The 23,099-nt window shown below is 40.2% G+C and overlaps 1 protein-coding gene across 4 annotated transcripts in view; it reads left to right on the forward strand.

Moving 5' to 3' along the window:
• The window catches only part of LOC141488256 (very-long-chain enoyl-CoA reductase-like), an 88,201-nt gene that overhangs the window by 45,857 nt on the left and 19,245 nt on the right, over positions 1–23,099 (forward strand). For all 4 annotated transcript variants that reach the window (XM_074188202.1, XM_074188200.1, XM_074188201.1 and 1 more), the window contains exons 4-7: positions 1,209–1,253; positions 5,275–5,378; positions 7,942–8,057; positions 9,500–9,605. In XM_074188202.1, the coding sequence (XP_074044303.1) occupies positions 1,209–1,253; positions 5,275–5,378; positions 7,942–8,057; positions 9,500–9,605 (371 nt within the window). The remainder of the gene's footprint in view (positions 1–1,208; positions 1,254–5,274; positions 5,379–7,941; positions 8,058–9,499; positions 9,606–23,099) is intronic.

The following is a 23,099-nucleotide window of genomic DNA, read 5'->3' on the forward strand; positions in this document are numbered from 1 at the left end:
AACCTAGCCATCTTATTGCAACTGTCATATATGCTGATAAAAATTAATGCTAATTTTATTGATTTGTTTAGAGAAATATCTGACTTAGAAATGAACTTTTAAAATAGAAAATTCTAACTGGTAATATATCTCAAAATGATTACCTTTTTTTTTTCTTTATACATCTAAAGGCAATTCTTTTAAGTCAACTATGATGGTATCTTAATTTTACTTGAGTCCAACATGAGTTTCAAGCACCACTGATCTACTTCTCAAATTGAGTGTATTCTTAATAGAACAAGTCAGCTTGTCCTTGCAATGTCTTGTCTAGTTCTCTTTTGGTTGACCAAAATTGGGTATTTTCTCAAGGTCATTATTTTTGGAGTTGAACATTTTGAACTAGAAGTCCTCTAGTTGTCTTAAAAGTGTCCACAACAGAACTTATTAATTTTCCTACCAAATGTACTACTTCTGAATCTTACTATTACTGTAGAGTGTACCATTGTCTTTCTGGTCACCCAGGATTACAACTTTGGTGCCATCTTCAATTCCTCATTGTCCCTCAGTCCACATAGTCAATCAACTGTTAAAGTCTTGTCAGTTTTTCCTCCTTAATATCTCTCATTCATACACATTTTTCCACTCACAACCCGGTTCAGGCTTTCAGTACCTTCTGTCAAATCGTTTGCACATTTTAATAACCTTTTGCAATCACCTCCTAATTGACTTCCTTGCTCCAACTCTCCCCCCACTCTAATTAACCTTCTCCATAACCACCAAAATAATTTTCATAAATTTCTCTCCTTAATAAATTTTAGCGTCCTCCCTATTACCCTCAGGATCAAATACAAACCCTTTGCTTGGCCCCTGCATAAATTGGCCCCCTTCACAGATTTCCCATTTTCCTGCTGTTCAACACAAAATACTCCATCCCTGATTTCCTAGCCCTTGTCCTTGCCTGAAATATAGTCCTCCCTCTCCTCCACACCTTAGAATTCCTAGTGTCCTTCAAAACTCAAATCAAACACCTCTTTCTGAAGCCTTTTCTAACCCCCTAGGCTGCTAATGTCTCTCACCCCCCATTACTTTGTCTTTATTTTGAGTGTATGTTGTTTTCTCATGGTGCATGCTGAATGCAACCTTCCTGAGAATAGACCCTATTTCATTTTAATCTTTGTATCCCCAGTGTCTGACACAATGACATTTTTTTGTTATTGTTTCTCTTCCAGATCCTCAATGGTATCCAGCAAGACAGTCCATGAGACTAGATCCCAGTAAGTAGCTGTCAATCAAACTGATGATACATTGGGGGAGGGGGAAGACAAGTTCAACATCATGAGTTTTGGAAGAGTTCTCCATGTGAACAAAGTGCTAGCTAGGGATAGTGGTGGTAGCAACTGCATTGCTAGTCTTTGACCCCACCAGTTTTCCAAGGTGTCAGTAACCCTATGGAATGAGTCTTGGACTTGAGCTACAAGAGGGACCAGGGTTTAAATCCTGCCTCAGTACTTACTAGTCACATGACAATGGGCCTGTCATAACTTCCCTGAGTTTTAGTTTATTAATTTCTAAAATCTGTCATGTCAACAAGAATGTATGTAGCACCTACTATGTGCTGGAACTGGGGAGACAAAGAAAGGCAAAAACAGTCTTTAATGTCTTCTCCATTTCCATTGAGGATCTGCCTCTCAGTCCAGTCAGTAGAAAGATTTAATATCAAATAAGATAATTGCTGCTAAGTAGTTAGCATTATCATGTTATTATAGTATTATTATATAAGTGGTTAGCATAGTGCCTGCACATACTATCGACCATTTAAATGTTAGCTATAATGATCATTAATATTATAATTACTATTATATTCTGAAAGGAAGAAATGATCTCTAATGTATCTTCTAGTTTTTGTTTTGTTTTTTCAGGTTTTTTGCAAGGCAAATGGGGTTAAGTGGCTTGCCCAAGGCCATACAGCTAGGTAATCATTAAGTGTCTGAGTCCAGATTTGAACCCAGGTACTCCTGACTCCAAGGCTGGTGTTTTATCCACTATGCCACCTAGCCGCCCCTGTATCTTCTAGTTACATTGGGAGTCAATTAGTTGAGAAAGTAGACACCTAAGTATAAAATTCAATTCAGTAAGCAGTTTAAAAATGCATATTATGTGCCAGGCCTTGTTCTAGGTGCTGAAGATGCAAAGACAAAAATAAAATAGTCCCTGTCCTCAAGTTGCATATAGTTCACTAGGCAGCTAGTTGGTATGGTGGCTAGCATACTGTCCACAGAGGCCACTTGGTGGTTCAATGGATAGAGATACAGGATTGAAGTTAGGAAGTTTTACATTCAAAAGTGATCTCAGATACTAGATGTCTGACCTGTTTGCCTCAGTTTCCTAATTGTAAAATGGAGATAATATTTTATAGGATTGTTATCAGCATCAAACGAGATAATATTTGTAACAGAGTATCTATAATACTCTCTGGTGTATAAGTGCTTATTTTTTTCTGCTGTGTCCCATTCATCATGACCCTATTTGGGATTTCCTTGGCAGAGATATTGAAATGATTTTGGGGCAGCTAGGTGGCATAGTGGATAAAACACCAGCCTTGGAGTCAGGAGTACCTGAGTTCAAATCCGGACTCAGACACTTAATGATTACCTAGCTGTGTGACCTTGGGCAAGTCACTTAACCCCATTTCCTTGCAAACCAAAAAAAAAAAAAAGAAAAGAAAAGAAATGATTTGGCATTTCTTTCTCCAGATGAGGAAAGTGAGGTAAATAGTATTAAGTAACTTTCCCAGGGTCATATAGTTTTTGAGGCTCAGGAAGATGAATTTTCCTAACTTCAGACCCAGCATTCTATTCTCTGTTCCACCTAGTTCTAGGTGAGACTTTGTCCTAATTTTAAAGAGTGAATTTGTATTCATACTAGTAGCACTTGTAGTCATAGTCAGTTGGATTATCTAAGTTACCTCAATTAGTAGATCTTTCCTAAATGGTTTTTCTCTTCATCCCCCATTCTTGAAGTCACAAGACTCAAGTTCAAATTCTGTCTTAGACACTGGTTTGCTGTGTGACCCTGAACCTCTCTCAGTCTGTTTCCCCATCTGAAGAAAATAAATGGCAATAAAAGTAGCTACTTTTCAGGGTTACTTATATTGCTATACAAATATTAGCTATTATTTTTACTATTGAAGAAAAACAACATATACAGAGTTAAGTAAATGCAAATTATATGGAAAATATATAAAAAAGTAATTTTAAGGGTTGGAGGAAAGCTCTAACAACTAATCAGTGAAGATCTCTTAATGGAGGTATCACTTGAGCTGTTTCTTGAATGGATCTAGGGGTTCCAAGAGTGGGGGTGGGGAAGGAGAACATTCCAGGCTTGGGGACAACACAAAGAATGACATGGAGATGAAAGATCCAATGACAGCTTCATCAAAGACCACTTACTGAAAGAAGGACTCACTCACAGTATGACAAGGCAACAATTTAGCTGAAAAAGACCTAGGGAGGTCAGTGAACTTTGAGCCCCATATTTTTCAACATGGGGTAGGGCAGCCAAAAAAAGCTATTGCAATCTCTGGGGTCATTAGGATAGACATAGTGTCTAGGATTAGGAGGGCGATAGTCCCATTATACTTTGCCCTCATTAGGCCACACCTAGTTATGGGCATCGCACTTTAGAAAACACATTGATAAGCTAGAAAATGCCCAGAGGAAGGGCAGCCAGGCAGGTGAAAGGCTTAAAGTTCAGTTAATGGAACTGAGAACAGTTAAGCTGGAGAGACTTAGGGAGGACATGATTGTCATCTTCAAGGATTTGAAGGCTGTCATGTGGAAAAGGGATTAACTTTGCTATGCTTGGCCCCAGAGAATCAGGAGGAAAACGGGAAGCAGATTGCAACTCAGTGTTGGGAAAGACCTTTTAGCAATTAGAATGATCCCAAAGTGGAACAGGCTGCCTTAGGAAGGAATGAATTCTTCACTGAATGTCTTTCAGAAAATACTGGGCCTGAGGTGTTGGCACATGTCTCCAGTTATTACCACTAAAGAGAGTGAAGCTGATGGATTGCACGGACTCAGGAGGTCTAGTCATGCTAAAAACTCATAGGGTATCCTCACCCAGTCTAGCATCAGTAGGGTGAGCCCAAGTGTCTACCTAAAAATGAGCAGACAGGTCTGGAATGGACCAAGCCAAAGCTCCTGTGACTGACAATACTGGGAATGGATCCATGAGTGGTCCCTGAACTTCTATCCTGGGCAACATAGAGAAATGAAGTCTCAAGAAATAAGAGAAAATAAAAACCTGGTTGGAGACTTTTGTTCAAGTTCAGAATGATATATTTGACCTCTGCAGTCTATTGCATCCAGGGATTCTATGCTCTTGTAGTTTTGAATGAAAATTACTTTTCTTCTCCTCTTTCTCCTTGTTCTTTCTCCTTTTTTCTTCTCATCCTTCTTTTCTTTTTCTCCTTCTCCTTGTTCCCCTTCTTGTTCTTATTCTCTTCCTCCTCTTCTTCCTCTTTGTTTTCCTTGCCTTCTTCTCTTCCTCCCCCATCTTCTCCTCTCCTTCCTTTTTTCATAGTAATACTAATAGCTAGCATTTTTTATAGTAATATAAGGTTTGCAAAATGATTTACAAATAGTATCTCAGTTTATCTTCACAACTCAGGGATGTAGGTACAATTATTTTACAGATAATAAAACTGAGGCAGACAAGTTAAGTGACTTAAAGGACAGAGGACAGAATGCTGGATATGGAGACAAGAATCCCTGAATTCAAATCCAGCCTCAGACCTTTACTTGTTATGACCCTGGGCATGTCCTTAAATCTCTTAGTTTCCTCATCTATAAAATGGAGATAATAATAGTACCAGCCTCTAAGGATTGTGATGATCTAGCAAGGTAATAATTGTAAAGTGCCTAGCACAATACCTGGTATATTGTATATAATATATAAATTTTAGTTAATATTATCATTACTCGATATCATATAGCTAGTAAATGTCTGAAACTGGATTTGAACTTGGGTCTTTCTGGTTCCAGGTCCAGGCTCTATCTTGCTCCCACTAATTAGCATTCTAGCAGTTTTACAAATACTCTACCAATATTGTAAAATATTTTTCTACAAATAGCAGCCCAGGAGACTATAACTTGATTGTCTGAAAGGTTCCAAATAAATAAGATATTCACCAATGCATTTTCAGAGACCATTATGGGTCTTGGGGTATGGCTTTTTCTCTGCTACTGTTTCCCTTCTTTTGTACCCATCATTATGAGCATTTTTTCTCTTCAGAGGGAAAAGCCTTGAGGAATGAGGAAATCCTGCAAAGACTTCCAGTTGGCACAACAGCTACACTCTATTTCAAAGACTTGGGGCCACAAATTGGATGGACAATGGTAAGCAATAAAGTGAGGAAAAGATGCTAATCCAAGGCTATTTTCTCACTCCAGTATTAGAGAGATAGAGAGAAGAGCTGGGCTTTAATTTGGTGTAGGAAGATCTTTGACTCTGGACCAAAAGATCTGGGTTGAAGTCCTCAGCTCTGAGCAATTTCTCCCTGCAGCACCTGAGGGATTTAAAGAGGGGTGTCATTATGAATCCCTCAACCTTCCTGGTTAATTGTGTCATAGGATGGTGTACCTGCATCCTCAGCTCCTGGGAACTTGAGCAGAGGGAGGACTTTAAATAATCCTGCCTCCTAACCCTCCTCACAGGCCCCTCAGTCTTGATCCTGCTTCAACGAGAGTGAGGACCATAATGACTCTCCGACCCTTCTTCCCTTCTCTTCCAGGCAAGAAGAGTCAATGACCCTTATGGAATTTCTTCTAGCTCCCTCCTCAGCCCCAAGCGATACTAGGATCACCTTCAGTGGGCCCTTCCCCCTTCTTCTTCCTCCTCCTCCTCCTTCTTCTTCTTCTTCTTCTTCTTCCTCCTCCTCCTCCTCCTCCTTCTTCTTTTCTTCTTCTTTATTCCTCCTCCTTCTTCTTCTCCTTCTTTTTCTCCTTTTCTGTCTCTGTCTCTCTCTCTTCTTCTTCTTCTTCTTCTTCTTCTTCTTCTTCTTCTTCTTCTTCTTCTCTCTCTCTCTCTCTCTCTCTCTCTCTCTCTCTCTTTGTCTTTCTCTCTCTCCATCTCTCCCACCTTTTGTAGTGGTGGAAATTTCAGGGAATTGCCAATGGTTGAGAAGAATGGACAGTCACTATCTTACAGCTACTTTTGTAGTAGCTGGATGGCCTGAAGAATGAGAGCTGTTGTAAGGAAGGCTCTCACATATAACTTCCACCTTTGAATAAAGGGCAAAGTTAATGGAATTAAAGGTTTTAACTTTGTTGTAGTCCAGTCATTTTTTCAGTCATGTTCAACTCTTTGATCCAACTGGGGTTTTCTTGGCAAAGGCTTTGGAGTGGTTTGCCATTTTCTTCTCCAGTTCATTTTGTAAATGAAGTATCTGAGGCCAGCAGGGTCACCCAGCTAGTATATCTAGCCTATATTTGAACTCAGGAAGAAGAGTCTTCCTGATTTCAAACCTCACACTCTATCCACTATGCACCTAGTTGCCCAAAGGCTTAACTAGAGCTTGGCAATGAGACTTTGTACCAGAGTGCTGAAATTTACAGGGCACCAGCATCACTTGTACCCCTAGTTAGTAGAAACACCAGAACTCGACAAAGAGTTAGCAAGATTTGTTAAAATAGTAACCAGATAATGTACCTCCTCCTCTTCTTCCTCCTCCTCCTCCCCTCTTCCCTGTCATAACTATCTGAGATTCTTTTTTTTTTTTTTTAGATTTTTGCAAGGCAAATGGGGTTAAATGGCTTGTCCAAGGCCACACAGCTAGGTAATTATTAGGTGTCTGAGACTGGATTTGAACCCAGGTCTTCCTGACTCCAGGGCCGGTGCTTTATCCACTATGCCATCTAGCTGCCCCTGCCATCTGAGATTCTTACTAGCTTGACCTCATGCTGATTTCTTCTCAAAGTGAACTTTCTCAGGGCCTTGTGACATGAGGTCATAGAATCATAGATTCAGAACTGGAAGCAACTTCCAGAGACCATTTAAGGCCTGAGATCTCTCTCTCTCTCTCTCTCTCTCTCTCTCTCTCTCTCTCTCTCTTTCTCTCTCTCATTCTGAGGGTTCTTCCCTGCCACCCCTCCTCTCCAACATAATTTTGTCTTTAAAAGTAAATTTAAAGATAACTTTCATGCTTGACTAGATTAAGGTTCATTTTGTGGTCTTTGCCCCAGGTGCCAAAATTTCTAGTTACAGCTTTAAATGAAAGCTTGGTGTTTGGGGCACAGAGTTTTCTGAGGAGGGTATGGCTGATGATGTTTGTCCTTTGTTTTCAAAGAAGATAATGACATCATGGAGGGGATGCCGTGACAAGCAATTGAATTGGATTTGAGTGAGGGGGTTACTGTGCTAAGTCACTAGCCTCATTTTCTCCTCTGGAGTTTTCTGGGACCAGTGGCTATATATGAATCAGGACGATTGGTGAGGGTCTTGAATGTGAGATGACCAGGGTTAAGAGACTTGTCCAAGATCACATAGCTAGTAAGTGTTATGTGTCTAACGTCAGATTTGAATTGAGCACTGTCAAGGGATCAGTGGCCCTGGGCATGAGAAGTCTTTACCATACATTACCACAAAGCCGCAGCAAGGAAGAGAAGCTCAGGGTCAGTGCTCTATCCATTGCACCATCTAGCTGCTAGCAATACAGTGATTCATTTGAAGGGGTCTTCATCTTTTAGAGGAGACAAAAATGACTATGTTGTTCACCAGATCTTTATGATTTAAAAATGGAAACCCTTCCAATATTTGCCCATAGTGACTTTCCCAGCCCTCCCCCTCTTGGTCCCACAAAGCAGTTGTAGGTGTGCTCTCTGTATAAATGGGAATTATCAACAATCAGACTAACAAGAGGGGCTTCAAGTTACCAAAAAAAAAATCTCTCTTCTTCTGCAGGTGTTTTTGATTGAATATGCAGGCTCACTTTTCATCTACCTCCTGTTTTACCTACGAATGCCTTTTGTCTATGGTCTGGAAAAGAAACTCATGTCAAGGAGACTTCCTGTGGTCAAGTGAGTCTTATTAGGAATGGCAGTCAGTCAATCAATCATAGATCTGGGATCATCAGTTTTGAGCCGGTTGGAACCTTAGGGGTTATTGAATCCAGATGAGGAAACAGTGCCCAGGGTCATGCATCTAATAAACATATGAAACAAGATTTGAAGTCAGGTCTTCTTGACTTCAGATACAGCACCTTACTCACTGAAGCAATCAAGAAATATTTATTAAATAGCATTTAACTCCTGAATCTTCTAGTCTAAGGATTCTCAAAGTCTGGTCTGAGGAAATTGAGGGTCCCCAAGACTCCCCCTTTTTTTAGGTTTTTGCAAGGCAGTGGGGTTGTGGTTTGCCCAAGGCCACACAACTAGGTAATTATTAAGTGTCTGAGGTCGGATTTGAACCTCAGGTCCTCCTGACTCCAGGGCCAGTGCTCTATCCACTGCGCCACCCCAAGACCCTTTTTAAGGGACTTGTGTGGTCAAAATTATTTTCATAATGATACCAAGAAATTTTCTTTATTATATGATAAATTTCAACGGATATAGCCCATATAAACAAAAATTCTTTGGAAAATTTTTGGGAAACCAAGTAGATTCCGTATCTTGATTTTGATTCTAGATATTTTACAATAGCTGTGTCTTGAAAACAATATGAATGAAAAGGTATTTACAAAGTCCTTGGTTTGGGTATTCTTAGCTCTGAGAATTCAGTTACAAAAGCAAAACAATCCCTGCCTTCATGGAGTTAACATTTTAAAAGGTAGAGATATGAGCATGGCCTCTGTATGAAGTGCTGAGCTTAGAATGAGGAAAACTTGGATTCAAATTCCACCTTTGACACTGACTAGCTGTGTGACCTTGGACAAAATCATTTAACTTCTTGTGTGCTTCAGTTTCCTTGTCTGGGAAAGGACAGTTGCTTCTACCTCATGGAGGGATTTTTTTTTTAGCTCCATTGAAATAATGACTGTGCTCTGTCAACTTTAAAGGGCATTCTGATGTTAAGTATTGGTATGATTATTGTGGAAAGGCAGCTTGATATAGTTTGTAAAATGCGGACAACAATGCTTAGTCTTTATCTCAAAGGGTAGTAGTGAGAATTAAATGAAAGAATTAATAATAAAATAACAATAAAATAATTTCTCTACCACTTTTCAATTCTCAAAGCACTTTATCTACATTGCTTCATTTGAACCTCATAATAGCCCTATGGGGTAGGTCCTATTATTGTACCCATTTTACAGATGGGAAAACTGAATCTGAGAAAAATGAAGAAACTTGCCTAGTTTCATACAGCTAATAAATCTCTCAGATATTCTTACCTCTAGGTTCAACATTCAGCTATTCACTTGTAACCCCTAGAGGCAGTGTTTATTTATTAATAAACTTTAGCATGCTGTGTAAATTGGGTTATCTTTATCATTTAAAAAACTCTTTTAAATTGACTTTTCTAGCCTGGCATGTATCTGCCATTCTTCCCACTACATCAAACGATTGATTGAAACCATCTTTGTCCATCGGTTCTCTCATGGGACCATGCCTCTGAAGAGTATCTTTAAGGTAAATTCTCAGCGGTTGGCGCACCAGCCTCTGGTCCTCCCTGTTCAGCTTCTCTTCCTTGCTGTGGCTTTGTGGTAATGTATGGTAAAGACTTCTCATGCCCAGGGCCACTGATCCCTTGACAAGATTTCTTACCCACTGCATTATTTCAGCCTCCATAACCTCTCCCCTCCTCTCCACCCCAACCCCTCTCCTTACCCCCTTGTAATCCCAAGTACAGTTTCCTATTGATGTTTTAAGCATTGCAAAGTATCATAATCCCTTCAGTTTTCCTTCCCTTTCCCTCTTGGCTCTTTGGATGTGATTTCAAAATTACTGCTGCATTTTTTAAGACATTCTCCTGCCAAGTAGACTTTAGAGGTTTTGCCCTTTTTTTTCTTTTTTTGTCTCCTTCCCTGCTGTTCTTTTTAATTAGAGGGGAGATGTGATCCAATGGTCCAAAGCCAAGGTTAGGGCTAACAGCACTTAAGTTCTGATCTTGCCTTTGATCTTTGAGCTTCCCCCTAGCTTTGCGCAATCCCTCTAAAATTTTGTTTCATTCTGGATATAATGAATAAATTAGGTGAGGGTAGAATGAGGGCAATCGTAGATGGAGAGGTTAGAGAGGACTACAGAAGTCATCTGGTACAACCCCTTAATTTTACAAAAGAAGAAATTATTCTCCTGGAAAGTGAAATAACTCTTCCAGTGTCATGCAGATAATAAGGGTTGGAGGCAGGGAGAATGCAATTTTCAAAATACTAACAGTTAAGTTCTTGGAGAAACACCTTAGTGTAAGAGCTGGAGTCAGAGAGTAGAGTGTTCTCCTTTCTGTCCAGATGCTGTGCTGTGATGAGGAGTGAATAAAACCAGAGCTCCACCAGAGCATCCTTTGATAGTTGGCTTTTGGGGATGCTGTGTGGAACAGTGGGAGGTATGGTGCATCTGGCAGTCGACAATTCAGGGTTGAAGCCCAGCTTGACAATTAGAATGGTACAGTTGTTCACTAACACTTTCTGATTGCCAGTTACTGTGCTAATTGCTAAGGATACCAACAGAAAAAGTGAGACAGTCCCTGCTCTCAAGAAACTCCCATTCAAAAAAATGGGAAGCAACACATGAAAAAAGTCCACTGTAGGATGGATGACAAGGCTCATGATTCTGAACGATGCTGTAGGGGGTAGATGATGGCAAGGTCAGAAGGACCTTTGAAAAGAATATTAGCTTTGGAGTCAGAGGGTCTGAGTTCATATTCCATCTCTGACACTATTTGACCTTGGATCTTGAACTGGATGTCCACTGAGGTTACTTCCATTTGTAAATCTCTGATCTTATGACTTTTATGTTCTACTGAAGTAAAGGAAAAATGGTCTTGTATTAAGCATATTTGGTTAAATACAACAACCACCCTGAAACTAAGCACAATGCTGCGCACCATCTCAGGCTGATAGATGAATGGTAGAAGGGAGTTCTGAACTTCAATGGGCTAAGCTGATCTCCCAGGAGTGAGAGTCTACCAAGAGGACTAAGGAGGGCCAAACCAGACCAGGTCAGACAAAAACTGAGAAAGTAAAGTTTCCATGCTGATCAATACTGGGAATGGGGGGAATAGCCACAGAACTTCTGGCCTGGGAGAAATCTCTCCAGTCTCCAATCCTAGTGGATCATAGGGTTGAAAGCTAAGGGTTCCATCTTGAGGAGGGAGGAGGGAGGGGGAGAAAGAGAGAGAGAGAGAGAGAGAGAGAGAGAGGTGTTTGTGTTTGCATATAATTGTTTGTGTCTATGCAACCAGATGCTTTGTAAGAGAAAACCTGACCCTTGATCTCCAAATAATTTTAGTTGGCTACAAAGTGACCTTGAATGCTCTAGTGTCAGTTGAGGATTAAATGGCCCCATAGGAACTTGCAAGCCTGCGTTGTAAACATTTCAATCCTTGTAAATTGTCCCATTCCTATTGAGTGGATTATCAAGTCCATTAATCTTACTTAGTGTTCCTGGAATAGACAACATTGCCAAAGAAATAATACTGAGCCAGCTCCAACCCTTTTTGGAGCTTTGGGCCAGGGGGAAGAGGCAGAAATTTATGCCCACAAGAGGACAACCTTGCCCCTTGACTTGGCGGGATCTTTTCCCAATCTTTTCCCCCTCTCGAGGGTCTTCTGAATCCCAGGTGGGAAATTTTTGTTCTATCCCTAGGAGCTGAGGGAGCTTCACATGTGAACATTGGAACTGAGTTTATCATTACAGTTTAGGGATGTAGTTCCAGTTGAAAGTGGTTATTACTAGCTTCTTGCTGGAAATTTGACTTTGTTGTTGTCCAATTCTTTGTGAGTCCATTTGGGATTTATTTGCCAGTTCCTTCTCTAGATCATTTTATAGATGAGGTATTAAGGCAAACAGGATTGAGTGACTTGTCCAGGATCACACAGCTAGGAAGTATCCCAGGTCAGATTTGAATTCATGAAGAGGAGTTTTCTAATCCAACACTCTCCATTGTGCTATGTGCCTGTTCTTAGTTTTCTTAGCATTGCTTTAATTCTTCTTCAGATAGGTAGCATGTACAATGGAAAGGACACAAAATGGGAGCTTGGATTCAAATCCACCTGTCACTTTAATAACTAATAACTAATAACAACAATAATAATAATAATAATAGTTTTTTCCTATGCTTTAAGACTTGCTAAGAAGTTTGCAAATATTATCTCACTTTATCTTCACAATATCCCCCTGAAAAGTAGTTACTATTAGTATCCTTATTTTGCAGATGAGAAAACTGAGGAAGATAGAGGTTCACCCAGCTTGTAAATGGCTGAGGCTAGATTTGAAGTCAGATTTTTCTGACTGTAGGCCATTTCCCAGTCAATGAGTTTCTTTCTTTTTTGCAAGGCAAATGGCTTAAGTGGCTTGCCCAAGGCCACACAGCTAGGTAATTATTAAGTGTCTGAGACTGGATTTGAACCCAGGTGCTCCTGACTCCAGGGCTGGTGCTTTATCTACTGCACCACCTAGCCACCCCAATCAATGACTTTCAACAAGCCAATGAACTTTTCTGAATCTAAGTTTCCTTAACTGTAAAATGAAGAGATTGGATAGTATAGTAGCACTTTCCAGGACCTAGGTTTTGCTAGGTTATCTTTTGTCTTACCTTGTCCAGAATCCAGGCCACCACTTCTGGTCATTTCCAAACCTGGCCACAGTGCTGATACTCCTTCACTATACCTCCTCTCTCTTGATTTCCAACTTTGTGTATTATCTTGTCCTAATGGAATGTAAATTTCTTGAGGACAAGAACTTGTTTGTATTTCTATCCCTCACTTTAGCACATATTGGGTCTTAATAAATATTTGAAAGCCAACACTTAAATAAATGTTTAAATTCATTCATTCATTCATTCATCCCAAGGTACCTTCCATTCTGAAGTTCTCTGATCATAGGGATAACTTATTTGAATCCAATCACTGTCTCTTGAATGTGAGTGAACTTAATAGATGGAATTTGTCCTTCTTTTTGAGACACCCAACTATATAGTCTGCTACAGGACAACAGGTGAGATATCTCAGTCCAAATAGATTTGCTCTACTCTCTATTAGGAGTATATTCAGTCTGCTAATGACTCTGGTAATGCTGAAACCCTCATTGAATAAGAAGGAAATTATGATCACCTCATAAACATGTAACTTTCAGCAGGTGCATATATCCCAAGTTTAAGGATTAGGAAGAGGAGGAGGAAGAAGAGGAGGAAGAGTGGTGGAGGAGGAGAAAGAAGAAAAAAAAAGAAGAGGAGGAGGAGGAGAAAGATAAGAGGAGGTGATGATGATAATGATAATAATATTATACAGATAGCAACATCAAGGTTCAAAAATCCCCTCCAGCATTAGAAATAACTCTTCTCTTGGGTGACACAAAAAAAGGAAAATGATATCCACTCCAATGGGGAGAGTTGGATAGTTTTGCACAGAGGGCTCCAAATGTAAATACCTCCATCCATTGACCACTCTGATTAGTTTTCATAGTCCTTTCCAGCCTTACCTGAGTCAATCATGGAGTTGATTATGAACATATAGGGGACCCAGATAAGTGAAAGTGTAGAAATGGACTAAAAATGTAAAAAGGCAACCCTGGCAAAGGCTTCTTTAGGTTCTACTTTTTATTGGTGTGAGACACAGCATTGCTGTGGGGTTGGGGACACTGGTGGAAATCCAATTTAATTTGAATTGATCTGTAAGACATTCCACATCAGTGGTTTGCAGGGTCCATACCAAGGACCAGCATATACAGCCTCAAATTTGAATCAGTCAAGAATGGAAAACCCAAAATATAGACTTTCACCAACATTGCCTTGATCTATTAGACTCCCTGTTCTAGAAGGAATTGTGATTTATTTGGTCTGGTGTGTTCTTCATGAAGTCAAATTGCTTTTATTGATTTCTCACTGTGGCTCTGATGACTGGTGTCTCCTGGGACTTGAAAGCTCTCACCATTTGCATCAGTGTTTCCCAAATCTCTTTATAGTCACTTGATAAAAAACTGTTTTTCCTATCACATTATTTTGCCAGGCGTGGTCTTACAGGACCAGCAACTAACTCTGCTATTCTCTCAGGACTTCCCTAATGCTAATGTTCTGGGGAGGAATGAGATAGCATCCCAGAGTCTTTACTCTCCAACAGGGTCTCTTGTGCAGAGGCAAAGTAAAACCTATAAGGATGAGCCTTTAGTAACTGTCTTTTGGTTACTATAGCAGCAAAATAAGGTGCACAACCTCTGCCTACTGGTCCTCTCTCAAGTCCCAGGGTCAAGGCTGAAATATCAAGGGAAAGGAGATGCATAAGAAAAGGAGATTCACTCTTTGGGGGGTAATTAGAGTCAGAACTAACTGAATAGCTAACTCTGCTTCGCATTTCCTAAGTCCTCCCCACAGTGTAACCTTGTAATCTGGGCTTCAAACCTCAAGAATTTGGCACAAGATTGTCCTAATTGGTGAAGAGAATGATAACCAAATAAGGGGCAGAGTTGATTCAAGACTTTTGGAGAGGAGACATTCTTCATTCTGTTTGTTTGTTTGTGTGTGTGTGTGACAGAGACAGAGACAGACAGAAGAGAGAGAGAGAGAGAGAGAGAGAGAGAGAGAGAGAGAGAGAGAGAGAGGTACCAGATGTCTTTGGAGAATCTTTGATGTTAGAAAGACTGAAAAGTAGTAGATGTATAGAGAACCTAGCACCTTAACATATTCTTAATATCCTGTTTGCCTCCATAGAGATTTTTCTCTAACCCTTAAGCATCCAGCTTCAACTCTGTCATCATTTTCACTGGTTTAAACTTCCCCACATATGACTGTGGGGTTCAAAGGCACTTTTTTGCTTCATAGGAGATGATCAGACATTGTGCTCTTGTTCTTTAGTGTGGGACTGTGGATGTGGTTGAGAGTTGTCTTAGCTGTTCGGAATCCAGATGCCAAGAAACAAAAGGCAAAGGCAGGATCTTTCCAGCTGTTTGGGCAGAATTTATAGGGCCAGGCTTAAGAATCTGCATGATCTCATAGGACACCAAATTCAGCAAACTGGAATCTTCTTTATCCAGTGCCTCTGGCTTCTTAGGTGGTACTTAATTATAGATTAATGGATTCTTGGTGTTGCCTCTTTCCAGATCCCTTGGTCTGGATATGAACCTGTGATCCTGATTTTGACTGGACTGTTTTGTGACTGCTATTGCCCCAGCCATACTAGTTCCCAGGGTTGTAATTTGTGTCCACTGATTTTTGCTTAATCATACCTAGTTTTAGCTTTATCCTTGTCCCATTGGCTGTGTAGGAATATCTAGGGTGAAATCTATTTCCAAATCCCCAGTGTGGGCAAGCTTTGGTCAGTACTAGGGAGCTCACTAAACTGTATCCCCTGCCAGTTCTCAAGCTAATCCTGGCTCATAGAAATAGAGCTAAAATGGATCTTTGGGGATCACTGAGCCCAACCCTCTCATCTTACAGAGAAAGAAACCAACTCTGAGAAGTTAAGGAACTTGTCTTGGATTAAATGGGTAATGGCAGAGTCAGAATTTGAACCCAGAACCTCTGACTTCAAATATTAGGATCTTTTTGCTATGTCATGTTGTCTCCTGGAGGACAGTGGTCTTAGTGGTTCCACTTGATGATGTTCATTGGTACAGTACATGAAAATGGATTGAAGGAGTATTGGACAAAACAAAAAATAGTTTTTGTCAGATTTTCTTGATGAATTTCTTATTATGTGTACCACAGCAGATGGGGGTCTTTTTTTCCCTTATTCTGATCATTTGGTAAAATAAGCTTTGGGTCTAATAGTTCAGGCAGAATCATGTCTGGCTAGCAGTGATTTATTGCATCTGCCAAGAAATTCTTGGGCTGTTTCTACTCCTTTTTTTTTGTATTTAAATCATTTATAAATCAATTACTATGATTTGGCACAGTGTGATGTTCTGGGAGTACAAATATGTGAAAGCAAGATAACCCCTGCCCTCAAAAAGTTTACATTCTAATGAGAGAATACAATACATAAAAGGGACTATGTAAGCATGCACATTTATGTGTGCTATGGAGCAAACCAAGAAGTGGCAGGGAAGGCTGGGCCTTAGCAAGAAAGGGCAAAAACTGTCCAGAACCAAATGACAGACTGGACGCAGGGTAGTGCTGGAGAGGAGGTGGATGGAGGTGATAGAGTGGTTCCAATAGAGGAGGCTTGGTGTAAAGTGGTCTTGGTAAAAGTGGTCATCATAGACCAAGAAAGCTATGAATGAATAGATAGAGGAATTATAAGTTATAGACACTTCCTTTTCTCATTTCCCACTGGTCTATTTGTGCCTTTTTCCTCATTCGGTTCAAAGGACTTAAATTGTTTTCTTTTTCCTTCCCTTCCTTGTCCCACCCTGCTTCCTTTTTTCTTTCTTTCCCTTTTCTCTCTCCCTTCTTCTTTCCCTCCCTTTTTTCCTTCCTTCCCTTATTCCTTCCTTCCTCTCACCCTCCTCCTTCTCTCCTTCCTTCCTTTTTCCTTCCTTCCTTCCTTCCTTCCTTCCTTCCTTCCTTCCTTCCTTCCTTCCTTCCTTCCTCCCTCCCTCCCTTTCTTCCTTCCTCCCTCTCTCTCTCTTTCTTTCTTCCTTTCTTCCCCGTCCTTTCTTCTCCCTCTCATTCTTCCTCCCTCCCTCCCTCCCTCCCTCTCTCCCTCACTCCCTCCCTCCATCCCTTCCTTCCCTCCATCCCTTCCTCCCTCCCTTCCTTCCTCCCTCTCTCCCTTCCTCCCTTCCTCTCATTCTTCTTTCTTTCTTTCTTTCTTTCTTTCCTTCTTTCTTTCTTTCTTTCCTTCTTTCTTTCTTTCTTTCTTTCTTTCTTTCTTTCTTTCTTTCTTTCTTTCTTTCTTTCTTTCTTTCTTTCTTTCTTTCTTTCTTCTTTCTCCCTCTCATTCTTCCTCCATTTCTCCCTCTTTCTCCCTCTCTTCCTTCCTCCATACCTTCCTCCCTTATCCCTCCCTCCCTTCCCTCCATCCCTTCCTTCCTTTCCTTCCTCCCTTCTTCCTTCCTTCCTTCCTTCCTTCCTTCCTTCCTTCCTTCCTTCCTTCCTTCCTCCCTCCCTCCCTCCCTCCCTCTCTCTCTCTCTCTCTCTCTCTTTCTTTCTTTCTTTCTTTTTAATTTACCTTCCTCCTCCCTTCATACCTTCTTTCCTTTCTTTCTCCCTCTCTTCCTCCATCTTTTTTGCACTCTTTCTCTGCCTCTCTCACTCTATCTCTGTCTGTCTCTCTGTCTCTCTCTCATTCTGTCTCTGTCTCTCTGTCTTTCTCTCTGTCTCTGTCTCTCTATTTCTCTGTTTCTCCCCACCCCACCCCCATAAATTTCTCAAACCCTCAGAGGATTTAGTGACAGCATAATTTTAATGAAATTGTGTTCAAGAATCCAAAGCTAAAAATCTGCTATTTTTCGAACCTAAATTTCTAGAATGAGCTGTCACTGAGCAGGGCCAACAGATCCATCCTATACTGATCTTTTCCCTCTAAAATCTACAAATTAATATTGATAGTACCTTGTTTTGAAAAGAACTTTGGGTTGGGAGGGGGTAAGGAGTTTATTTATAGTGGGGTGTTTTTTTAACCTATTACCTATTTCTATGCACAGTGGAATCTGATGGTACATGGTTCCTAAATTATGCTTACTATTTTAAATATAGCTCTTGCTAAGATCCAGATTCTTGTGTATTGACAGTTTATGATTTAGAACAATGAAAACAGCCTGAGGATGGGGAAACTGGAAAATGTAGTCATATGGCAGCCTGGTGTATACAGACCCTATACTTGCTGAAATGGACACAAAGCCATGCCATGAGCCAAAAAGAAATTGTGTAGTCAGATTCAACTACTGTCCAGAATCTTTCCTCTCACTTTCCTTATTGGTAGATTTCTATGGGGATGTTGGTCTCTACAACATTTTTGTTGTAGATAAGTGTGGGTTCTCCTTTTACAGTGATATCAGGCGGTCAGTGAATGGGTGAGAATGGTAAGGGAATGGAAGGGGGAAATGTTAATTTACAGGGTAAATAGAATTTTTGTGGGTAAGCTGATTGGAGAAACTCTTTGCTAGGCTGTTGCTGTTCAGTTGTTTTTAAGTTTTTCCTAATTCTTTGTGACCCTATTTGGGGTGTCAAAGACACCATAGTGGGTTGCCATTTTTTTCTCCAGTTCATTTTATGATAAAGAAACTGAGGCAGAGTTAAGAGGCTTACCCAGGGTCACACATGTATTAAATATATGAGACTGGATTTGAACTCAGGAAGATGAGTCTTCCCGCATCCAGCTTTGGCACTCTTATCTACTGGGCCAAGTACCTGCCTTGCAAGACTGAGTAGATGTAAGTGAGGCTGAGCAGGAAAGGAAGTAAGATGGGACGCTGCAGTGCTTTACTTGGATTCTGTTAGAAATTCAAACTGCCTTGGTTAGGGTACATAGGTTTATGCAATCTTTTATCAGTGTACTGTGCCCTAGCATTCAGTTCAATTCAGGAAAGGTTTGTTGATTTTCAGCTCTGTACCCAGCACTGTCTTAGATACTAAAGATGCAAAGACAAAAAAGAAAAAAAGACAAGAAAAAGAAATAGTTCTTGATCTCAAGGACCTTACATTTTTTCTTTTTAGGTTTTTGCAAGGCAAATGGAGTTAAGTGGCTTGCCCAAGGCCACACAGCTAGGTAATTATTAAGTGTCTGAGGCTGGATTTGAACTCAGGTACTCCTGACTCCAGGGCCAGTGCTCTATATACTGCGCCACCTAGCCGCCCCCGGGACCTTACATTTTACTGTAAGTGGGGGATTGAAATAATCTGCATAGAGAGAAATAAATGCTATAAACACACAGAGCATAATATCATATACTGGTATTTATATAATAGATGTTACATATAATACACAATTCATAATTATTTATAATATAATACAAGATTTATATTTATATAATATAAATAATGTATAATATATAACTATTATATATCTTGTGTTATAATATTTATATATTATATAGAACTATTGTATATCTTATGTTATAATATATAATAATATTTTGTTACATATTATCTATGTAGTTCATAAACAGAAAATATCCCTTTGCATTCTGCAGTTGAACTTTCCTTGTGTAAGGTCACACACAGTCCACCTCTGGCATGTCCTTGTTCTTTCAAAGAGGTGGCAAATGAAATCTGACACTGTGTGACTCCATCTGTGCTCCAAGGCTCTGGGTCATTAGGACATTTTGGAAATGAAGGGTCCTCCTTACTCCAAAGGATCCTGGGCCAGGTTCCCAAGAACCAACTCCAGCACTAAGGTGGATGAGGTCTTCTTTGTGCCTAATGAGGTTTGATGAGATGGGTCATTGGAATATTTGAATTGCTTTAAATTCCATTCTCCCTGGTCAGCTGAGGAACAAGTGACTGATGAGTGCCATAATTTAGGACCTGAATCGTCATAAATGAATGAATAGTGAGGTCTTTGGAAAATCATTAGCCCAGTTTCCAGAAGTCAAGTTAGTTAAAAACTGAAGAAGGTTTCATAAACTCTGTCTTTTATTATCTTAAGATGTGGAATTGTGAAAGAGCCATGAATGAAAAATCAAGGAGGCTGGATTTGAATCCTGGCTCTGATATTGGTTGTGTGATCATGGGCAAGTCATTTCATTCCTCTCTGCCTCAGTGGGCTCATCTGTAAAATGAGGGAGTTGGACTATCAATCAATAAGTATTTGTCAGTCTCCACATCTACAAAATGATCATATATTAGTACCCACCTCCCAGGGTTGTTGTGAAGATCCAATGAGATAAAAATTGTAAACCCCACCATCCTAGACACTCTTCCTCAATGGTCCTTCCTTAAAAGTGGTGCCCATTAAAGAGACACAAGATGGTGAAAAGCTGAGATAGTGATTCTTATCAGAGACCTGCTTTATTAACACAAAAATAAATGATACATGAATATTAGCAATTACTAAGTGCCTACTGGGCCAGTTTTGGGGATACAAAGGCAACGAGCAAAGTAATTCCTAGTTCAAAGACTACATTATAGTGGAAAGAGGAATAGGTTTGGACTCAGTGCCAGGTTCCCTGTCCTGGTTCTGCTATGACCACTCATTGTGACCTTGAACAAGTCAATTAACATCTCTAAGCCTCTGTTTCCCCATCTTTAAAATGAGGGGGTTGTATCAGTCTATCTCTAAAGTAACTTTAAATCTCTGAACTGTGGGAAGTCGAGTGGAAAGGACCCTGGTTCTGGAGGGGTTTGGATCCCCTTTTTTGCCACTTACTACTTCTGTAACCCTTAGACAAGTCACTTAGCTTTGCTGGACCTCAGTTTCTCATTTGTAGAATGGGATAACTAAATGGAGGCCCCTTCTATCTCTAGATCTATGATCCATAGATAAAGTATGTAAAAAGACTTTATAAATTATGACATGATGTACAAATGTAATTTATACTTTATTTATATAATTTATATTATAATTTACTCTTATCACCATCAGGTAAATCATTTTCTATTCTTCTCCTCTTCCTTCTCCATCTCTTCTTTCTCTTGCTCTTCTTTTTTGTTTTTGCAAAGCAATGGGGTTAAGTGACTTGCCCAAGGCCACACAGCTTTGTATTAAGTCTGTGGTGGAATTTAAATTCAGGTCTTCCAGACTGGTGCTCTATCGGATGCAGAGAAGCTTGGGTTTAGGGAGTGTTGGGTTCAGTAGGAGACAACTTAGTAAATTTTTTGTTTGCATTGTTAAGGGAAGCTTCCTTCTTCCTTTATTGTTTAGGCCATGGCCTGGGGGCCCTGACCTTCAACCTGATTTTGGATTTCATTCTCTTTTGGTGGGGCAGTCACGAAAAACTCTCCTTAACTTGACCCTTGCTTGAGTTCTATTATGCCTGTGACGAATCAAGATTCAGACCCGGGGATGCAGATGTGGAAAGAAAATAGAGCTTTATAAAAAGAAAGAACAACACATAAGAAAGTGATAGGAAAGTTAAAAAGAGATTAAAGAGTAGACCTTGTGGATTGCTGATTGAGCTGGTCAAGCCAGCTGATCAGGGTTCAACAGGAGTCTGGAAGGTAAAAGAGACCAAATCCCTCCTTCAGATCTCCCTAAATTCTCCCCAGAGTCCATGGGAGGGGTGGTGACCTGGGAGTGACCCAAGTCCTGCACTGGAGATTTTGCCTTTCAGGGAGGGGTCTTTTATGGGTAGTCTTGGACTTGGCGTTTCCAGCAACAAAAAAAAAATGTAATCTAAAGTCAGGTTGAAGACCGAGCCCTCAGGCCATGGCCTAAACAATAAAGGAAGAAGGAAGATTCCCTTAAGAAGGCAAACAAAAGATTTACAAAATTTGTCTCCAACTGAACCCAACACTCCCTATGCCCTTGGTTCTCTGCATCATTTTCACTGTGCCACCTATTTTCCCCTTTCTCTTTTTCTCCCCCTTCTTCTCTTCCTCCTTCTTTCCCTTCCTTCTTCTTTCATCTTCTTTGGCAACAGGGCATTCCTTTAAGATCACAAAGGATGTTGGTTAGGGGTATGAAGGCAATCTTACTCCTCATTCCTGTTTTGACCTTGTCCTTTAAGCTGGACTACTTTAGCTTCTATCCTGGGGCCCCACTACCCCAAACCCCTTTAATTTCTGAGATTATGCAACATACAAATTTGATAGGTCTTGTACGCTTTTCATCTTTAAAAGAAGCAATAGTTCTTTTTTTTTTTTTTAGGTTTTGTTTTTGCAAGGCAAACGGGGTTAAGTGGCTTGCCCAAGGCCACACAGCTAGGTAATTATTAAGTGTCTGAGACCGGATTTGAACTCAGGTACTCCTGACTCCAGGGCCGGTGCTCTATCCACTACACCACCTAGCCGCCCCTAGAAGCAATATTTCTTAAAACAGCCATAAAACCTCTACTTGCAAGTTACTCAGGAATATGGGGTTATTAACTCAATTATTAACAGAACAGAATATTCAATTTTTACTAGAAGGACCAATTTACTGGCTCATCAACACACCTGAGTCCAAATTATACTTAAAAATAATCAAATGATCATCCATCTAGTCCAACTCCCTGATTTTGTATTTAAGTAAATGTTGTTCTAAAAGGATGGTTAAGTGACTTTCCAGAGGTCACCCAGGTAAGTGTAGCAGAGCCAAAGTGCTTTCCACTATACCATGTTCTATAGTCTGGGGAAGAACAGAACATGTCTGGTCCTTCTTCCAAGGACAGCCCTACGAAAACCCAAAAGTATTTATCATATCCTCCTGTTATTTCTCTCCTTTATACTAAATATTCCCCAGTTCCTTCAGCTGCTCCTCATGTGGCCTTCACCATCATCCTAGACACTCTTCCTCAATGGTACTTCCTTTAAAGTGGTGCCCATTAAAGAGACAGAAAATGGTGAGGAACTGAGATAGTGGCTTTTGTTAGAGACCTGCTTTACTAACAGCCCCAGTTAGCTCTCCCGGTCCTTTCCTGTCTGCACAGGGCTGCCAAACTGCTTCATGTTTCCCAGTCCATTAGCTATTTGGGCTCATTTCCTGAAGGGCTCTCTCACTTCCAACACTACAAGGGTGTTTTCTTCCAGTCCCAACAAGTTTATTTTTTCTGGAAATTCTTGAAATGGTAACAGCCACCACAATTTTTTTTTAAAAAAGAGTTACTGTTTGTTTAGGAAATGCCGTTGGCTACCTCAAATTGAGTTTTGGAAAGGAAAGAAGCCTATAAAAATTCCTGGTTGCCATCACCTCCAGTCAATCATGTTTAGGCCATTAACTGTGTTTCAGAAGTTTTACAAGACACTTGAGATAGGGGAAAGGGGAGATCTTAAAAAAACAAGTATGCATTTTTATGCCAAACTGATCATTACCTACAAGAGCCCTTTTTGAGGGGGTTTTCTCCTTTCCTAACTCTTTAGTTTTCTTGTTTTCAATCTGGGATGGATCAAGTTCAACTATTTTCCTGTTTCCTTTTCTCTGTGAAAATCTTGAAATACCAGATAAGTATAGA

The sequence above is a fragment of the Macrotis lagotis genome, chromosome 5, assembly GCF_037893015.1.
Source record: "Macrotis lagotis isolate mMagLag1 chromosome 5, bilby.v1.9.chrom.fasta, whole genome shotgun sequence".
Lineage (NCBI taxonomy): Eukaryota > Metazoa > Chordata > Mammalia > Peramelemorphia > Peramelidae > Macrotis > Macrotis lagotis.